The following is a 19,205-nucleotide window of genomic DNA, read 5'->3' on the forward strand; positions in this document are numbered from 1 at the left end:
TTTCCATCCAGAAGGAAATAGAAACTTGTAATTTTCTTCTTGCAAAGTGTGAAAGTGCCTTTGATGAAATTAGACCAGTTTGAAAAGGGGTCATCTCGCGAAAAAAACTAGGTCACTAGGTCAAATCAAGAAAACCTTGTGTTTTCAATAGAGGCTGATTTTTCAACTGATCTTCATGAAATTTACCCAAAATGATTATCTTGATAAAATCTAGGCTGATTTCGAAAATGGGTCATCTGGGGTCAAAAACTAGGCCACTAGGTCAAATCGAAGAAAAACATTGTGTATGCAATAGAGGATGTATTTTTCAATTGATCTTCATGAAATTTGGTCAGAGTAATTGCCTTGATGAAAACTAGGTCGATTTTGAATATGGGTTATCTGAGGTCAAAAACTAGGTCACTAGGTCAAATTAAAGAAAAATCTTGTGTATGCGATAGAGACTGTTTTTTTCAATTGATTTTTATGAATTTGGTCAGGATGATTGCCTTGGAAATCTTAGGTCGAATTTGAATATGGGTCATCTGAGGTCAAAAACTAGGTCACTTGGTCAAATCAAAGAAAAAACTTGTGTATGTGATAGAGGCTGTATTTTTCAATTGATCTTCATGAACTTTGGTCAGAATGATTGCCTTGATAAAATCTAGGTCGAGTTTGAACATGGGTCATCTAGGGTCAAAAACTAGGTCATATCTAAGAAAATGCTTGTTTTATCGCAAGAGATCAATTTTTTGGTCCAATCTTAATGAAAATTGGTCAGAATATTTGTTTCCATGAAATCACTAGGTCAAACATGTTTTACACTGTTATGGAGTGTTTCTTAGGTGAGCGACCTAGGGCCATCTTGGCCCTCTTGTTAGCTCACCTGTCACATAGTGACAGGGTGAGCTTTTGTGATCGCCCTTCGTCTGTCCGTCGTCTGTCCACAATTCCTTGTGAACAAGATAGAGACAACATTTTGCAAGCAATTTTGATCAAACTTGTACAAAACTTGTATTGGCATGATATCTCAGTTTCTGTCAAAAACTGGCCAAAACCCATCATGGGTTCTAGAGTTATTGCCCCTTAAAGGGCCAGAATTTGCTATTTTTGTGCGTCAACAATTTCTTGTCTGCACGATAGTGGTTTCATTTATGATTTTATTTTAACCAAACTTGCACACAACTTGTATCACCATAAGATCTTGGTTCCTTTCTTCAACCGGCCAGATCCCATTATGGGTTCCAGAGTTATGGCCCCTGAAGGGCCAAAATTAGCTATTTTGACCTTGTCTGCACAATAGCAGCTTCATTTATGATTTGATTTTTACCAAACTTGCACACCACTTGTATCACCATGAGATCTTGCTTCTTTTTTTGAACTGGCCAGATTCCTTCATGGGTTCCAGAGTTATGTCCCTGAAAGGGCCAGAATTAGCTATTTTGACCTTGTCTGCACAATAGCAGCTTCATTTATGATTTGAATTTAACCAAACTTGCACACAACTTGTGTCACCATAAGATCTTGGTTCCTTTCTTGAACTGGCCAGATTCCATAATGTGTTCCAGAGTTATGGCCCCTGAAATGGCCAAAATTAGCTATTTTGATCTTGTCTGCACTATAGCAGCGTCATTTATGATTTGAATTTAATTAAACTTGCAGAAAACTTGTGTCACCGTAAGATCTCAGTTCCTTTCTTGAACCGACCAGATCCCATTATGTGTTCCAGAGTTATGGCCCATAAAAGGGCCAAAATTAGCTTTTTAGCTCATCTGATTTTTTGAAAAAAAATGATGAGTTATTGTCATCACTTGAGTGGTTGTGTCGGCGTCGGCGTCGGCGTCTGCGTCGGCGTTGCCTGGTTAAGTTTTATGTTTAGGTCAGCTTTTCTCCTAAACTATCAAAGCTATTGCTTTGAAACTTGGAATACTTGTTCACCATCATAAGCTGACCCTGTATAGCAAGAAACATAACTCCATCTTGCTTTTTGCAAGATTTATGGCCCCTTTTGTACTTAGAAAATATCAGATTTCTTGGTTAAGTTTTATGTTTAGGTCAACTTTTCTCCTAAACTATCAAAGCTTTTGCTTTGAACTTGGAATACTTGTTCACCATCATAAGCAGACCCTGTACATCAAGAAACATAACTCCATCTTGCTTTTGCAAGAATATTGCCCCTTTTGGACTTAGAAATCAGTTTTTCTTGGTTAAGTTTTATGTTTAGGTCAGCTTTTATCCTAAACTATCAAGCTATTCCTTTAAAACTTGGCAACACTTGTTCACCATCATAAGCTGACCCTGTACAGCAAGAAACATAACTACCATCCTGCTTTTTGCAAGATTTATGGCCCCTTTTGGACTTAGAAAATATCAGATTTCTTGGTTAAGTTTTATGTTTAGGTCAACTTTTTCTCTTAAACTATCAAAGCTATTCCTTTAAAACTTGCAACACTTGTTCACCATCATAAGCTGACCCTGTACAGCAAGAAACATAACTCCATCCTGCTTTTTGCAAGATTTATGGCCCCTTTTGGACTTAGAAAATATCAGATTTCTTGGTTAAGTTTTATGTTTAGGTCAACTTTTTCTCTTAAACTATCAAAGCTATTGCTTTAAAACTTGCAACTCTTGTTCACCATCATAAGCTGACCCTGTACAGCAAGAAATGTAACTCCATCCTGCTTTTTGCAATAATTATTGCCCCTTTTGGACTTAGAAAAATCATTTTCTTGGTTGAATATTATGTTTAAGTCAACTTTTCTCATAAACTATCAAAGCTATTGCTTTAAAACTTGCAACAGTTTTTCACCATCATAAGTGGACACTGTACATCAAGAAACATAACTCTATCCTGCTTTTTGCAAGAGTGATGGCCCTTTTTAGACTTAGAAAATCATGGGTAGGACAATATTTCTATTATACAAAAAAAATCAGATGAGCGTCAGCACCCGCAAGGCGGTGCTCTTGTTTGACCTTGTCTGCACCATAGCAGCTTCATTTATGATTTGATTTTAATCATACTTGCACAAAACTTGTGGCACCATAAGATCTTGGTACCTTTCTGGAACTGACCAGATCCCGCAACAGGTTCCAGAGTGATGGCCCCTGAAAGGGCCAAAATTAGCTTTTTTGACCTTGTCTGCACAATAGCAGCTTCGTTTATAATTTGATTTTAACCAAACTTGCACACAACTTGTATCGAACCAAGATGTTGGTTCCTTTCTTGAAATGGTTAGATTCCTTTATGGGTTCCGGAGTTATGGCCACTGATAGGGCCAGAATTAGCTATTTTGACTTGTCTGCACAATAGCAGCTTCATTTTTGATTTGAATTTAATCAAACTTGCACAGAACTTGTGTCACCATAAGGTCTTGGTTCCTTTCTCGAATCAGCCAGATCCCCTAATGGGTTCCAGAGTTAAGGTCCCTGAAAGGGCCAAAATTAGCTATTTTGACCTTTTCGGCTTAAAAGCATCTTTGTTGTTCCTGTCCTTTGGGCTTCATCACTCAAAATTTTGCTCGATGTAATCCTTTGGGCATAAAACTACTGGCCTGATTTGAAAATAATTTTATTTGAAGTAACTTTAAGAAAATTTTAACTATATTTTCTCATAATTCTTTTGATTGATCTGGATTTTGATTCTTTGATCTTCTTGTCCTTAGGTGCAAAGATAACAGGTGAGCGATATAGGGCCATTTTGGCCCTCTTGTTAACTTAGAATTTTTGGTTACAGTTTTTGATAAAGTCAGATATCTCTGTTATTATCAAAGCTATTGACTTGAAACTTAAAATAGTTATTAACTATCAAAGTCTTCACCAGGAGAAACAGTCCCTATAACTCTGATTTGAATTTTGACAGAATTATGCCCCTTTTTAACTTTGAATTTTTGGTTAAAGTTTTTGATAAAGTCAAATATCTCTGTTACTATCAAAACTATTGACTTGAAACATAAAATACTTATTTACTATCAAAGTCTACACCAGGAGAAACAATCCCCTTAACACTGAATTGAATTTTGACAGAATTATGCCGCTTTTTAACTTAGAAATTTTGATAAAATTTTTGATAAAGTCAGATATCTCTGTTATTATTAAAGCTTTTGACTTGAAACTCAAAATAGTTATTTACTATCAAAATCTACACCAGGAGACACAATTCCTATAACTCTGTTTGAATTTTAACAGAATTATGCCCCTTTTTAACTTAGAATTTTTAGTTAAAGTTTTTGATAAAGTCTGTTACTATTAAAGCTTTTGACTTGAAACTCAAAATAGTTATTTACTATCAAAGTCTACACCAGGAGACACAATTCTCATAACTATAATTTGAATTTTATGCCCCTTTTAAACTTGGATTTTTTTTTTTACTGGCAAAGCTCAAATTCAGAATCAAGCACTGAGAAAAGTCAAGCGCGCTGTCTACAGACAGCTCTTGTTAAAGTTATGGCACCTGAAATACATGTAGTAAAAATAATGCACATTTTCACCTAATTATGTACCTAGCTCAAAAAGTATTTGATGTAAATTCATGAAACCTTGCTTCAGTCTTTATCGTGATGTGACCTTGCACATTTGGCATTCTTCTTGAGAATCTTAGCGCTTATTACAGAGTTATGGCCCTTGAAATAGCCGAAATAGTGGATTTTTTGTTTGTGATGCTCATAGCTCAAAAAGTATTGGGCCTAGAATAATGAATCCTTTTCATAAAATGTTTGTATAGGCTAAATCCCATTAACACTGCAAACATTTGAATTATTGCCCCTTATTTGTGACCAATGTACCAGTGGGGGGCACACCCTGTGTCCTACAGACACATTCTAGTTGTAAGTTACTTTTCTCTGCCTGGTTAACCGAGTTTGTATGACAAAATAGTACTATATGAATCCAAACGGTTATGGGTTCAAGCCCCAGAGTCTAGAGTAATTCTTCCTCCACCTGTAGTTAATATGACGAAATTGTCAGTTGCTTGTGAAGAATTTTAGTACAAGCACAGATTATAGGAACATTGGTTAGATTTTAAGTAATGTTCACCATTACATAACAGGACAAGTAAAGATGACTTGTTGGGGGCCTCTGTGGCCAAATGGTTAAGGTCGCTTGCCTCTCTCTACTGTTGGTCCAGACTTCATTTGAGGTGTAAAATTATTCCATGTGAGAAAGTCATCCAGCTTGTTGTGCCCCCCCCCCCCCCCCCCCCCCCCCCATGAGTGGTGGGGGCATATAGATTTGGTCTTGTCCGTCCGTGCATCCGTCCGTCCGAAGTTCGTGATGCGCCTAGCTCGAAAAGCATTTGATATAAATTGACGAAACCTTGCATGAGTCTTTATCATGATATCAACTTGTGCACCTCCTATTTTTCGTCTGGCTCCTCCCCCTTGATGGATTTGATTCAAACTTGAAATACTTATTCCTCATCATCATCCACATCATCTGACATAAGGGCTATAACTCTGGCACCAATATTTCATGAATTATCCCCCCTTTTCACTTAGATTTTCAGGTTAAAGTTTTGATGCACTTTCACTCTATCTCTGTTATTACTGAATGGATTTGATTCAGACTTAAAATAGTTGTTCAACATCATCACCCACATCATATGACACAAGGTGCATAACTCTGGCACCATTTTTTCATGAATTATTCCCCCTTTTTACTTAGAATTTCAGGTTAAAGTTCTGGTCCACTTTCACTTTACCTCTGTTATTACTGAATGGATTTGATTCAAACTTAAAATAGTTGTTCAGCATCATCACCCACATCATATGACATGAGATGCATAACTCTGGCACAATTTTTCATGAATTATTCCCCTTTTTACTTAGAATTTCAGGTTAAAGTTTTATTCACTTTCACTCTATCTCTGTTATTAGTGAATGGATCTGATTCAAACTTAAACAATTGTTCAACATTATTACCCTTATCATATGACACAAGGTGCATAACTCTGGCACCAATTTTTCATGAATTATTTCCCCTTTTACTTAGAATTTTAGGTTAAATTTTTGATGCACTTTCACTCTGTCTCTGTTATTACTGAATGGATTTGATTCAAACTTAAAATAGTTGTTCAACATCATCACCCACACCATATGACGCAAGGTGCATAACTCTGGCACCAATTTTTCATTAATTATTCCCCCTTTTTAGCTCACCTGAGCAATGCTCAGGTGAGTTTTTCTGATCGCTCGATGTCCGGCGTCCGTCGTCCGTCGTCTGGCGTCTGTCGTCCGTCGTCTGTCAACATTTAGCTTGTGTATGCCATAGAGGCTGTATTTTTCAATTAATCTTCATGAATATTGGTCAGAATGATAACCTTGATGAAATCTAGGCCGAGTTCGAAAATGGGTCATCTCGGGTCAAAAACTAGGTCACTAGGTCAAATAAAAAAAAAACCTTGTGTATGCGATAGAGGCTGTATTTTTCATTTAATCTTCATGAATATTGGTCAGAATGATAACTTTGATGAAATCTAGGCCGAGTTCGAAAATGGGTCATCTCGGGTCAAAAACTAGGTCACTAGGTCAAATCAAAGAAAAACCTTGTGTATGCGATAGAGGTGGTATTTTTCAATTAATCTTCATGAATATTGGTCAGAATGATAACCTTGATGAAATCTAAGCCGAGTTCGAAAATGGGTCATCTCGGGTCAAAAACTAGGTCACTAGGTCAAATCAAAGAAAAACCTTGTGTATGCGATAGAGGCTGTATTTTTCAATTCTTCTTCATGAATATTGGTCAGAATGATAACCTTGATGAAATGTAGGCCGAGTTCAAAAATGGGTCATCTCGGGTCAAAAACTAGGTCACTAGGTCAAATCAAAGACAAACCTTGTGTATGCGATAGAGGCTGTATTTTTCAATTGATCTTCATGAATTTTGGTCAGAATGATTGCCTTGATGAAATCTAGGCCGAGTTCGAAAATGGGTCATCTCGGGTCAAAAACTAGGTCACTAGGTCAAATCAAAGAAAAACCTTGTGTATGCGATAGAGGCGGTATTTTTCAATTGATCTTCATGAATTTTGGTCAGAATGATTGCCTTGATGAAATTTAGACCAAGTTTGAAAATGGGTCATCTCGCGTCAAAAACTAGGTCACTAGGTCAAATCAAAGAAAAACCTTGTGTATTCAATAGAGGCTGTATTTTTCAACTGATCTTCATGAAATTTAGCCAGAATGATTATCTTGATAAAATCTAGGCTGATTTCGAAAATGGGTCATCTGGGGTCAAAAACTAGGCCACTAGGTCAAATCGAAGAAAAACATTGTGTATGCAATAGAGGATGTATTTTTCAATTGATCTTCATGAAATTTGGTCAGAGTAATTGCCTTGATGAAAACTAGGTCGATTTTGAATATGGGTTATCTGAGGTCAAAAACTAGGTCACTAGGTCAAATTAAAGAAAAATCTTGTGTATGCGATAGAGACTGTTTTTTTCAGTTGATATTTATGAAATTTGGTCAGGTTGATTGCCTTAATGAAATCTAGGTCTAATTTGAATATGGGTCATCTGAGGTCAAAAACTAGGTCACTTGGTCAAATCAAAGAAAAAACTTCTGTATGTGATAGAGGCTGTATTTTTCAGTTGATCTTCATGAATTTTGGTCAGAATGATTGCCTTGATAAAATCTAGGTCGAGTTTGAACATGGGTCATCTAGGGTAAAAAACTAGGTCATATCTAAGAAAATGCTTGTTTTATCGCAAGAGACCAATTTTTTGGTCCAATCTTAATGAAAATTGGTCAGAATATTTGTTTCCATGAAATCACTAGGTCAAACATGTTTTACACTGTTATGGAGTGTTTCTTAGGTGAGCGACCTAGGGCCATCTTGGCCCTCTTGTTACTTAGAATTTTAGGTTAAAGTTTTGATGCACTTTCACTCTGTCTCTGTTATTACTGAATGGATATGATTCAAACTTAAAATAGTTGTTCAGCATCATCACTCACACTATATGACACAAGATGCATAACTCTGGCACCAATATTTAATGAATTATGCCCCTTTTTGCTTAGGATATACTTATATAGTGTTTTGATACATTTTATCTTTACCTCTCTTATTACTTTAAGTTGATATTTTTGACATAGACTCAGGCTATTGTGCAATATCTTCATCCACAATTGGAGTCATTAAACACTCCAGTGACAGCTCTAGTTTCCTCAGATGTGCCCAGTTTCACTATCCAGCATCGAAATAGTCGAGCGCGCTGTCTCCTGTGACAGCTCTTGTTTTTTTACCTTGACACGCCTAGCTCAAAAAGTATTTGATATAGATTCATGAAACCTTGGATGAGTCTTAATCATGATATGAACTTGCACACCTCCTATTTTTCATCTGGCTCCGCCCCCCTTTTTTCAGAGTTATGGCCCCTGAAATAGTCAAAAATACACATTTTCACCTTGTAACATGCCTAGCTCAAAAAGTATTTGATATAGATTCATGAAACCTTGCATGAGTCTTAATCATGATATGAACTTGCGCACCTCCTATTTTTCATTTGGGTCCGCCCCCTATTTTCAGAGTTATGGCCCCTGAAATAGTCAAAAATACACATTTTCACCTTGTGACACGCCTAGCTCAAAAAGTGTTTGATATAGATTCATGAAACCTTGCATATATATTAATCATGATATGAACTTGCGCACCTCCAATTTTCCATTTGGGTCCGCCCCCTATTTTCAGAGTTATTGCCCCTGAAGTAGTCAAAAATGCACATTTTCACCTTGTGACATGCCTAGCTCAAAAAGTGTTTGATATAGATTCATGAAACCTTGCATGAGTCTTAATCATGATATGAACTTGCGCACCTCCTATTTTTCATTTGGGTCCGCCCCCTATTTTTAGAGTTATGGCCCCTGAAATAGTCAAAAATGTACATTTTCACCTTGTGACAGACCTAGCTCAAAAAGTATTTAATATAAATGGTTGAAAACTTGCATAAGTCTTTATCATGATATGAACTTGCACACTTCTAATGTTTTGGCTGGCTCCACCCCCTATTTTTAAAGTTATAGCCCCTGAAATAGTAAAAAATGCACTTTTTCACCTAATTATGTACGTAGCTCAAAAAGTATTAGATGTAAATTCAGGAAACCTTGCTGGAGTCTTTAACGTGATGTGGCCTTGCACACTTGGCATTCTTATTGAGAATCTTAGCTCTTATTACAGAGTTATGGCCCTTGAAATAGCCAAAATAGTGGATTTTTTGTTTGTGATGCTCATAGCTCAAAAAGTATTGGGCCTAGAATAACGAATCCTTTTCATAAAATGTTTGTTGAGGCTAAACCCCATTTAGACTGCAAACATTTGAGTTATTGCCCCTTATTTGTGACAAATGTACCAGTGGAGGGCACACCCTGTGTCTTACAGACACATTCTAGTTTACATAAGGTTGGTGGTTTTATCAAGATGACAGCCCCTAATAAAATAATTCCAGAGAGGCACCTGAAGTCTTCCTCCACCATAAGCTGGAAATAGGCCATATGGCATATAATTGTGTAAGTCTGATGTTAAACCCAACAAAAACAAAAGAAAACATATATAAAAAGGGTATGTTAGCTACATTGTTCCATTTGAGCTCAAGAAATGCATTTGAGCATAGTTCTCTTTTGTGTGACTGTTGGTATTTAAATGTCTTGCTCATTTTCTCACTTTTTCATTTTACATGGTTGGTACCATATGTAATAAGACAGTTTTAGACCTGTGTTTTAGTACGTACAAAACTACATTTTGACATTAACCTTTAGCCTGCTGGTGGCAAGTGATTCTGCCTTTGCAACCAGTGCAGACCAAGATCAACCTGATCATGGTCTGCACTGTTCGCCATTCAGTCAGTATATTTTTGGTAAGCACCCCTTTCAGCAGTTAATGGCACTGTCCAAATCGAAATATAGACAAGTTCATTATAGAAATTTAGCAGGTGAAGAGTTGTCTCTAATTGTATGATACATACCACTTTAACCAAAGTATATTTCAGAGTATGCCTATGGTGGCCATCCATTCCCTATGTCTGGTGTGTTTGAGATTATCCCCAAAGATGCAGAGGATCTTGGGGAACAATTCAAGTTTAAGTAAGTTTTCTCTTCTAAATTATTTGTAGGTTTCCCAAAGGGCTGTTTAAAGTGATTTAACTGATGATATTTTAAAGAAATGTTGTGCAGAAATTTTAAGCCCATCAGCGATAATTTTCAACACCATCTCAGACATCTAAACCATCAACCAGACTTTACAGGAATGTTCTCATTTCATCAGAGGTGTTCAGATGGTTCGGCTTGGCTGTCAGAGCTACATGTAAAATAGACAAATCTAACAGCAATCAACTTTTTTAGTTTGATTTTAGAATAATGTCACACAAAATGTTTTTGGGTGATCTTTACTGAGAGTGTTCAGATTATGAAGATTCATCAAAAAACATGGCCGTCAGGGGTATGGTCATTTTTCTCTGTAATGAAGATATATAGTGGATACCTTGAAAATCTTGTCAGAAATGCCTGGTCCAGTTTTAAAAATTCTGTTACACAAATAATCTTTAGATGAACATGATCCAACTTTAACATTTGCTAGAAACTGCTTGCCTGGGTTTCAAATAATTTCACATAAATGTTGCTTAGGTGACTGTACAAAGAATGATCAGACTGTTCCAATTTGTCAAGAACATGGCATTTTTTCTAACTTAGAGATTCAGATTACAGAAAGTCTCTGTACAAAACAATTTGCTTAAAGCTGTCCAATTACATTTATCCAGAAAATTGATACACTGTATGTAAATGTACATGTTTAAAGAGTGTTTTGTACATTAATATTCATTTAGAATGTAAGCGTTCATATAATAATTATTCACATATTTCCTGTTTTAGAGAATCTGTAGTACTGGGATCAACAGACTTCACAATGGATGAAGTATCTAAGATTGTTGAAGAGCTGGGAAAACAATTCAAGGGAGATCAGTACCATCTCCTAAGTAAAAATTGCAACCATTTCACGGCAGCATTAACCAAGGTTTGTTAGTCACTTGAGGAGTAATTCAAAGAGGATTTTAGCTGTGATAAGACTACTTCAGTTTGTCACATCATATCCTTAACATTCATCTTTGTATTGCCGCAATAACCTAGTGGTAGAGTGTCGGCTTAGAGTGCTGGAGGTCGTGGGTTTGATCTCCTGCCATATCATACCATAGAGGTGAAAAATGTTAACAGCAGTTCCCTTGCTTGGTGTTCATCATAAAAAGGGAAACTGGCTTTTTAGCTCACCTGTCACGTAGTGACAAGGTGAGCTTTTGTGACCGCTTGATGTCCGTCATGCGTCGTGTGTTGTGTATCAACAATTTGTAAAAAAATCTTCTTCTTCAAAACCACTGGGCAGATTTACAACAAACTTCACAGGAATGAATGGTGGCCCCCTTTCAGAATTGCCCAAAGAATTTAATTCCATGCAGAACTCTGGTTGCCATGGCAACCAAAAGGAAAAACTTTAAAAATCTTGTCAGAAACTGTTAGCTGGATTTCAAAAATATTTTGTAGAAATGATCTCTAGGTGACCCTCTACCAAAATTGCCTAAGCCATTCTGTTTCGGTAAAAAAACATGGCCACCAGGGGGCGGGGCTTATTTTCCCTATATGGCTATATTGTAAATTTCAAAAATCTTCTTCTTCAAAACCACTGGGCAGATTTACACTTAACTTCACGGAAATGATCCTTGGGTGCCCCCCCCCCCCACCTATCAAAATTGCCCAAAGAATTGAAATCCATGCAGAACTCTGGTTGCCATGGCAACCGAAGGGAAAAACTTTAAAAATCTTCTTGTCCAAAACCACAGTAGCTAGGGCTTTGATATTTGGTATGTGGCATCATCTAATGGTCCTCTAACAATTTAATTCAATTTATCCCCCTAGGGTCAAATATTGCCCTGCCCAGGCTAGGATCACATGGTTTAAATAGACTTGTATAGGAAAAAACTTTAAAAATCTTCTTTTCTGAAACCACAAGACCTAGGCCTTTGATGTTTTGTATGTAGCATTGCCTTATGGTCCTCTACCAAGATTGTTCAAATTATTGCCCTGGGGTGAAAAGAGGCCCTTCCCTGGGGGTCCATAGTTTTACATTATATTTATATAGGAAAAACTTTTAAAATCTTCTAATATCAAACTGGAAGGCCTAGGCTTTTGATATTTGGTATGTTGCATTGCCTAGTGGTTCTCTATACCAAGATTATTCAAATTATGCCCCTTAGTTGAAAAGAGGCCCCACCCAGGGTGTCCCAAGTTTTACATAGACTTATATAGGGGAAAAAAATTAAAAAGCTAGGCCGAAGGCCTTTGATATTTCGTATGTATCATTGCCTAGTTGATTTCTAACAAGATTATTTGAATTATGCCCCTTGGGTGAAAAGAGGCCCTGCCCCAACCTACTTTCTTGTTTTTTAAGATAAGCCTTGAAATTTGGGTGACATGTACAGTTTTGCACACTGATCTTAAAACTGACTTTCAGTGACCATGAATATGACCTACTGACCTACTTTCTTAATATTTTAGCATCAGTTTGACATTTGTTATGTGTAGCTCATATTACTCAGGTGAGCGATCCATGGCCATAATGGCCCTCTTGTTTTCTCATACCTTCATGGAGATTGTAATCAGGAATGAGACGTCAAGAGTGATAAATATAAGTTGTAGAACTTACTTCACAATAGACTTAAAATAGATTAGTATTAACAACATCCATATAGCTTATGGAAAGCTGGTGTAATGGTGACTTAAAGGCTAACGACATAAACTAACTTCTTTTCATAATTTGTTTTAAACATGTATAATATATATTAATGACGATGGATCTTACAATGCATATGTTACATTGCAGATTCTGTGCGGGAAAGAACCTCCAAGCTATATAAATAGACTGGCATACGTGAGCTCCTGTATACCATTCCTTGAGCGTGCTTTGCCAAAGGAATGGCTCACTCCAGTTGCTTTACAACATGTGATAGAGCCGGCTTCAGAAATCTCAAGTTCTGAAGGGGCTGACATCCACCTTGTGCCAAACTCTCAGCGAACTAATATGGCACCTACTTACTCACCACGCCTCTTCCGTGAGTCCAGTCCATACAGCCCCACGGAACCAAATTCATTTAGCAGGGAACCAAACTGTCCTGATAGGAGACATTGATCTTACTTCAGATTTTAGATTTAAAATTTGTTGTTGTATTTATGTGAATGGTATTAGATTGTGAATCAGAGACCAGCTCGAATGATCAAGTCCATGTTGCTGTGAAATCAGAAATGTTCGGCACATAGATTTTGTTACATTCACATTTTCTGTTTACAAACAAACATCAGTTGTCAGGTATATTGTATTTAGATACAGTTAAGCCTGCCCGCGTAGCTCAATATGGAGAGCACAGATCTACGGATCACAGTGTCTTGAGTTCGATCCCTGGGCAGGGTGTATGTTTTTCGTGACGATTTGATAAAAGACACTGTGTCTGATATCATTCATCCTCCACCTCTGATTCATGTGGGGAAGTTGGCAGTTATTCATGGAGAACAGGTTTGTTCTGGTACAGACCCCAGAAACACTGGTTAGGTTAACTGCACGCCATTACATAACTGAAATACTGTTGAAAAAAGGCGTTAATCACAAAACAAAGACAAACTATAAGAAATTAAATAGTTAATACTCAAGTTTTATTCCTTTAAATTTTTGCTAGTACTGTAATGGTTTTAATCCGCAAAGTGGTCTGTTCTTAAGACATTTATTGACATTTTGGAGCAATGTGAAATATCTGATTTTATAGTACACGGGCCTCAGTGGCCGATTGTTAAGGTCCTTGACTTAGAATGACTTGCACATCACTGCTGTGGGTTCAAGATGGTGACTGTTGACTGTCTCAGTGTGGTGTTAAACTGCATAAAACAAAACAGACCGATTTTATGCTATGTTTTTAATCAAATCATTGATTTCATTTTTTTTTTTTTTTTTTTTTTTATATGATTTTTTTTATTATAACAAAAAGCATCTGATTACATTTAACATACAGTTGAACTTCTGTGTTTGCATGTTAAATTTTGTCCATATATGAATATTTCGTAATTGAACACAATGTTGTTTGTGTTTTCATTCTTTTTTCCAGTTTTGTTTTGATTTTATTTTTTAAGAAATGCAAGTAATTTCAGTACATTTTAAACAGATGTCTGTTTTTAAGCTATGTTTTGAACAATTTTCTGCATTTGTGTGTAATTAAAAGAGCAACATTTAAATATAGTTTATTTTGTTACAATATATTTCATAAGAGGTTCTGTTGTTTTTTTTGAGAGTCTTTTAAAACATTTAAGACACTTTTGTTTTTATTAGAGTTTGTTCCTGTGATAAGTAATTCCAGTACATCTCTTTTAGATATTTTTTGCTTATTTCTGTATTAATATCGGTTAGATTTTCTTTAATTACATTGTAACGCACATAGTGCCCAAAATAGAAATGTTTTTCTGCTCAGTTTGCCTCAACCTAGTGTGCTACGGCATTTTACATTTTTTTTGTCAGAGTGATTCTGTCAAATACCTTTTCAGTGGCAAAACCAGTTGGGCAAGAATTGTGAGAAAATGATAAAATCACAAGTTCAAGTTTGTTGATTTTAGTTTATAAATAAACATTTTGTGCATGTTGTGTTTAGAATATCAACAATACATGCGGGGTTCTTTGGTGTGAAGATGAAATCATTAAGATATCATTAAATAGATCTTTTGTCTTTTTTGCTGTTTTTAAAACAGTAGGAATTTCTTTCCTATCATGTATTACACTTTGTGCAATATAAAGATCTCTGGTCATAATTGTTATAGAATTCTTCTAAAGATAAAAACATGTCAGTATGTACAAGTTTAGAATGATTGAATAAACAGTCATATGTTGAACTAGGTGACCAAAGTTATAAAAATGAGTTTGAAAACCGGTCTCAAATCTTCTTCATCTGATTGGTCGATACTAAGCTCAAATTTGAATTGACCAATGACAGGGCAGCATTCAGTGACTGGTCTCAAAACTCAGTTTCATAACATTGGACACAGTCTGATACATATTTTGCTCATGTTGAGAGATTTGATTATTTTTTACCTTTTCTATGGTTACAGAAGGAAGTGTATGTGATGAACATCTTAAAAAGATGAAGGTAATGCAAACTGAAGGGAATTGTAAATTATTTTGGAAAAGTCACAAAAATCAAACATTGATGATATTGTTTCTTTCTTCTAAAAAAGTGCATTGTGCTGTGTCATTTGGAAAAGTCACAAAATTCAAACATTGAAGATATTTCTTTCATCTAAGATTGTGCATTGTGCATTGCCATTGATAGCTAAGTTTTAGACTTATAAAGTACTAACGTATAAAGGTATGATAAAGCTGGGAAGAAAAGTTTACAACTGACAGGGTATCTGTTAAAACAGTCCAACTGATAATCATTAACTTCATATAGTACACCTGTTTCGTTAATTCCATTGAACTATATAGATGTTTATTATATACCATACTATAAATAGTAACAAAACTGTGTAGGACCAGATCCAGTAAGCCAGGTCAAATAACCTGAAGTGGGCACTATAACTACTTATTTCCCTGTCTTTAATGAGTGATGTTATTTTCAACGTCATTTTACCCCTGTTTTTGTCGTAGTAAAAATTTGTTAATGTTGATATTTTACCTGATTAACTGATTTAAACAATCAAGTAATCGTTACTGTGTATAGGGATATATTAAACAACTCATTAAACAGCAGTGATGTTCCTTGCATGGTTATTAGCACTCCTAAACCTATATTAGGACTCTGGCTATGACGTCATGCAATACATGTTGAGTTGTGCCAATAACCACTTCAGGCCAGCCATTGCGATGTATGATATATGTTGACCTCTTTTTAAGTGAGTCAAGTTATTTTTTAATCAAGTTATTTATTGTCTGAATCTGCATGTCTACATTTTGTACCTTACAACACCATTTCTTACGACAGTTGTTCTGCCAGAGTCCATTTTTAAAGTGTGATGACAGAGAAATGAGCTGCACCATGAGAAAATCAACATAGTGCATTTGCAACAAGCATGGATCCAGACCAGCTTGCGCATCCACGCAGTCTGGTCAGGGTTCATTCTGTTCGCTTTCAAAGCCTATTGCAATTAGAGAAACCGTTAGCGAACAGTATGGATCCTGACCAGATTGCGCGGATGTGCAGGCTGGTCTGGATCCCTGCTGGTCGCAAACGCACTATGTTGGTTTTCTCATGGGTGGCTCAAATACTATTGAAACTCAATGTCTTGAACTTACTGATCTCGAAGAATTTTTCAAGTTTCATCCAGAAAACAAGTGCACATGATACCAATTATGTCTCCCACCACACAGTGGTGTGGGAGACATATTGATTTACTCCAGTCTGTGTGTGCGTGTGTGTGTGTGTGTGTGTGTGTGTGTGTCTGTCACAAAGCTTGTCTGCACTCTAAGTCGAACATTTCTCATCCGATTTTCACCAAACTTGAACAAAATGTGTTTGACCATAAGACCTCGGCCAAGTTCGATAACTAGCCAAATCGGTCCAGGCGTCTTGGAGTTATGGCCCTTGAATTACCAAAAATCGGTCTTTTTACTCTTGTCCACCCTCTAATTCGAATATTTCTCATCCAATCTTCACCAAACTTGAACAAAATGTGTTTGACCATGAGACCTCGTCCAAGTTCGATAACTAGCCAAATCGGTCCAGGCATTTTGGAGTTACGGCCCTTGAATTATCGAAAAATTGGCCTTTTTACTCATGTCCGCACTCTTAATCAAACATTTCTCATCCGATCTTCACCAAACTTGAACAAAATGTGTTTGACCATGAGACCTCGGCCAAGTTTGATAACTAGCCAAATTGGTCCAGGCATTTAGGAGTTACGGCCCTTTAATTATCGAAAAAAATTGGCCTTTTTACTCTTGTCCGCACTCTAAGTCGAACATTTCTCATCCGATCTTCACCAAACTTGAACAAAATGTGTTTGACCATGAGACCTCGACCAAGTTCGATAACTAGCCAAATCGGTCCAGGCATTTAGGAGTTACGGCCCTTGAATTATTGAAAAAAATTGGCCTTTTTACTCTTGTCGGCACTCTAAGTCGAACATTTCTCATCCGATCTTCACCAAACTTGAACAAAATGTGTTTGACCATGAGACCTCAGCCAAGTTCGATAACTAGCCAAATCGGTCCAGGCATTTAGGAGTAACGGCCCTTGAATTATCGAAAAAATTGGCCTTTTTACTCTTGTCCGCACTCTAAGTCGAACATTTCTCATCCGATCTTCACCAAACTTGAACAAAATGTGTTTGACCATGAGACCTCGGCAAAGTTCGATAACTAGCCAAATCGGTCCAGGCATTTTAGAGTTACGGCCCTTGAATTACCGAAAAAATCCATCTGTTTACTCTTGTCCGCTCTCTAAGTCGAACATTTCTCATCCGATCTTCACCAAACTTGAACAAAATGTGTTTGGCCATAAGACCTTACCCAGGTTCGATAACTAGCCAAATCTGCCCAGGCACTTTTGATTTATGGCCCTTGAATTACTGATTGGATCCACTCATCCAGACCATCTAATTGGATCCACTCGTCTAAAACATCTAGAGAAACTAACATTTTTCAGAGGGGCAGTTGTGGGAGACATGCGCTTTTCTCAAAAGCATCTCTAGTTTAAGTTTAATTTAGTTAAATCCAAGTGAAACACTCTATCTCTTGGAATTCTAGGTACCAAGTTTCTGCCATCTTCTGTAATTTTATATATAAGTTCTTTTTTAAGTTTTAAAGTAATGTATTAAATGTGTTCCAGCAAAAACGCAATATCATTTTAAAAAGTTGTGAGACAGTTTTAATTGAAATTCTATATATTTACTTTTTTTTAAGTGTTTAGTTCTGTGATGAATGAGACTGTGAAGTGGGTTGTGTATGCAGGCACTTTTCAAAAGTATTTTCAAAAAGTTTTTCACATTGACTATTACTTTAGAAAAGTAGACATAGTGCAAAATGAAAGAGAAATGGTTTCTGAATCCAACAATATTATTATTGTTGGTACATGATTTCAGTCAGTAGATACAGGTTTTCAAAAAATAAAAGTAAATTACACCAGTATTAAACACAGTTGGCAGAAATATTGCAAGATGGAAATATATAAAAGTCTCTTAGAATATAATATGTTTTGTGGTAGATACTTTTGGTCACTGACTCAATGTAAACAGCTTGCCTCACATAAATACGTCCAAACATGTATTGAGCAGCCAGCCAAAAGAGCAACAGTCTGGTTGCTTAAGGTAGATGGCTACCTAAGACAAGTTGATATTAGAACAAAAAACTCCATTTGGGAAGTAAGCTGATTGGCCGTTTACTTAATCTTTAGCCTGCTGGTGGCAAATGATGCCTTTGCAGACCAAGATCCTTGCAGGCTGATCTTGGTCTGCACTGTTTGCTATTCAGTCAGTAAATTTTCTGTGAACATCCCTTTGAATAATAAGTGGTACTGCCCAAACTGAATGATGGACCAGTCCAATTTGGATGATTAGGGTTAATACAGGTGGCTGCTAAGGAAGATTTAGCTGTATACCAAGAATCTTATGCAGGAATGTGTCCAGTACCTCCTTAATTCATTTTTTGATAGCTCTTTTTGCATTAAGCACTTAGTTATTATATTCATAATTTTTCTGTACATGTTTGTTAAATCCATGAATAAAAGTATTATAGAAAGTATATTTTTGAAGAGTTTTATACTTGTTGAAAAGACTGCTGTTAATAAAGCCTAAAATGCACATACTTCATTTTTTTAGCTGTCAATAAAACAACTTTGTAAGTCTTGCTGTAAATAAACTTTAAAATGTGCACATGATGTCAATTTAAACTCGTGCTGTCAATAAAACTACCGTATACTTTGTTAATCTTGCTGTAAATGAAGTCTTAATTGCACGCTTGCTGTCAATTTAAACTCTTGCTGTCAATAAAACTACTCTATACTGTGTTAATCTTGCTGTAAATGAAGTATTAATTGCCCACTTGCTGTCAATTTAAAGTCTTGCTGTCAATAAAATCTATACTTTGCTAATCTTGCTGTAAATGAAGTCTTAATTGCATGCTTGTTGTCAAAAAAAAAAAGATTTGTTTCACTTTTACAGTTTCTTTATCTGGCCTTTGTTGTCTAAAGAATGATTGAAACGCAGTCAGTTTAATGCCAT

The 19,205-nt window shown here is 36.3% G+C and overlaps 2 protein-coding genes across 2 annotated transcripts in view; one reads left to right on the forward strand and one right to left on the reverse strand.

Moving 5' to 3' along the window:
• The window catches only part of LOC123565412 (cofilin/actin-depolymerizing factor homolog), a 307,889-nt gene that overhangs the window by 265,729 nt on the left and 22,955 nt on the right, over positions 1-19,205 (reverse strand). The window lies entirely within an intron of this gene.
• LOC128559303 (deubiquitinase DESI2-like) lies at positions 9,020-19,110 on the forward strand. The gene is made up of 3 exons (XM_053550600.1): positions 9,020-10,052; positions 10,839-10,980; positions 12,838-19,110. Exons 1-3 carry the CDS (start codon positions 9,988-9,990, stop codon positions 13,141-13,143), a joined length of 513 nt encoding a protein of 170 aa, XP_053406575.1. The 5' UTR covers positions 9,020-9,987; the 3' UTR covers positions 13,144-19,110.

This window comes from Mercenaria mercenaria, chromosome 1 (genome assembly GCF_021730395.1).
Source record: "Mercenaria mercenaria strain notata chromosome 1, MADL_Memer_1, whole genome shotgun sequence".
NCBI classification, from domain to species: domain Eukaryota; kingdom Metazoa; phylum Mollusca; class Bivalvia; order Venerida; family Veneridae; genus Mercenaria; species Mercenaria mercenaria.

Excerpts from the sequence above, each read along its gene's own strand:
- LOC128559303 (XM_053550600.1), top strand. The coding sequence starts at position 9,988 with ATGTCTGGTGTGTTTGAGATTATCCCCAAAGATGCAGAGGATCTTGGG. Across the intron at positions 10,053-10,838 it reads GGGGAACAATTCAAGTTTAA|AGAATCTGTAGTACTGGGAT; the intron begins GTAAGTTTTCTC and ends TTCCTGTTTTAG. Across the intron at positions 10,981-12,837 it reads TCACGGCAGCATTAACCAAG|ATTCTGTGCGGGAAAGAACC; the intron begins GTTTGTTAGTCA and ends GTTACATTGCAG.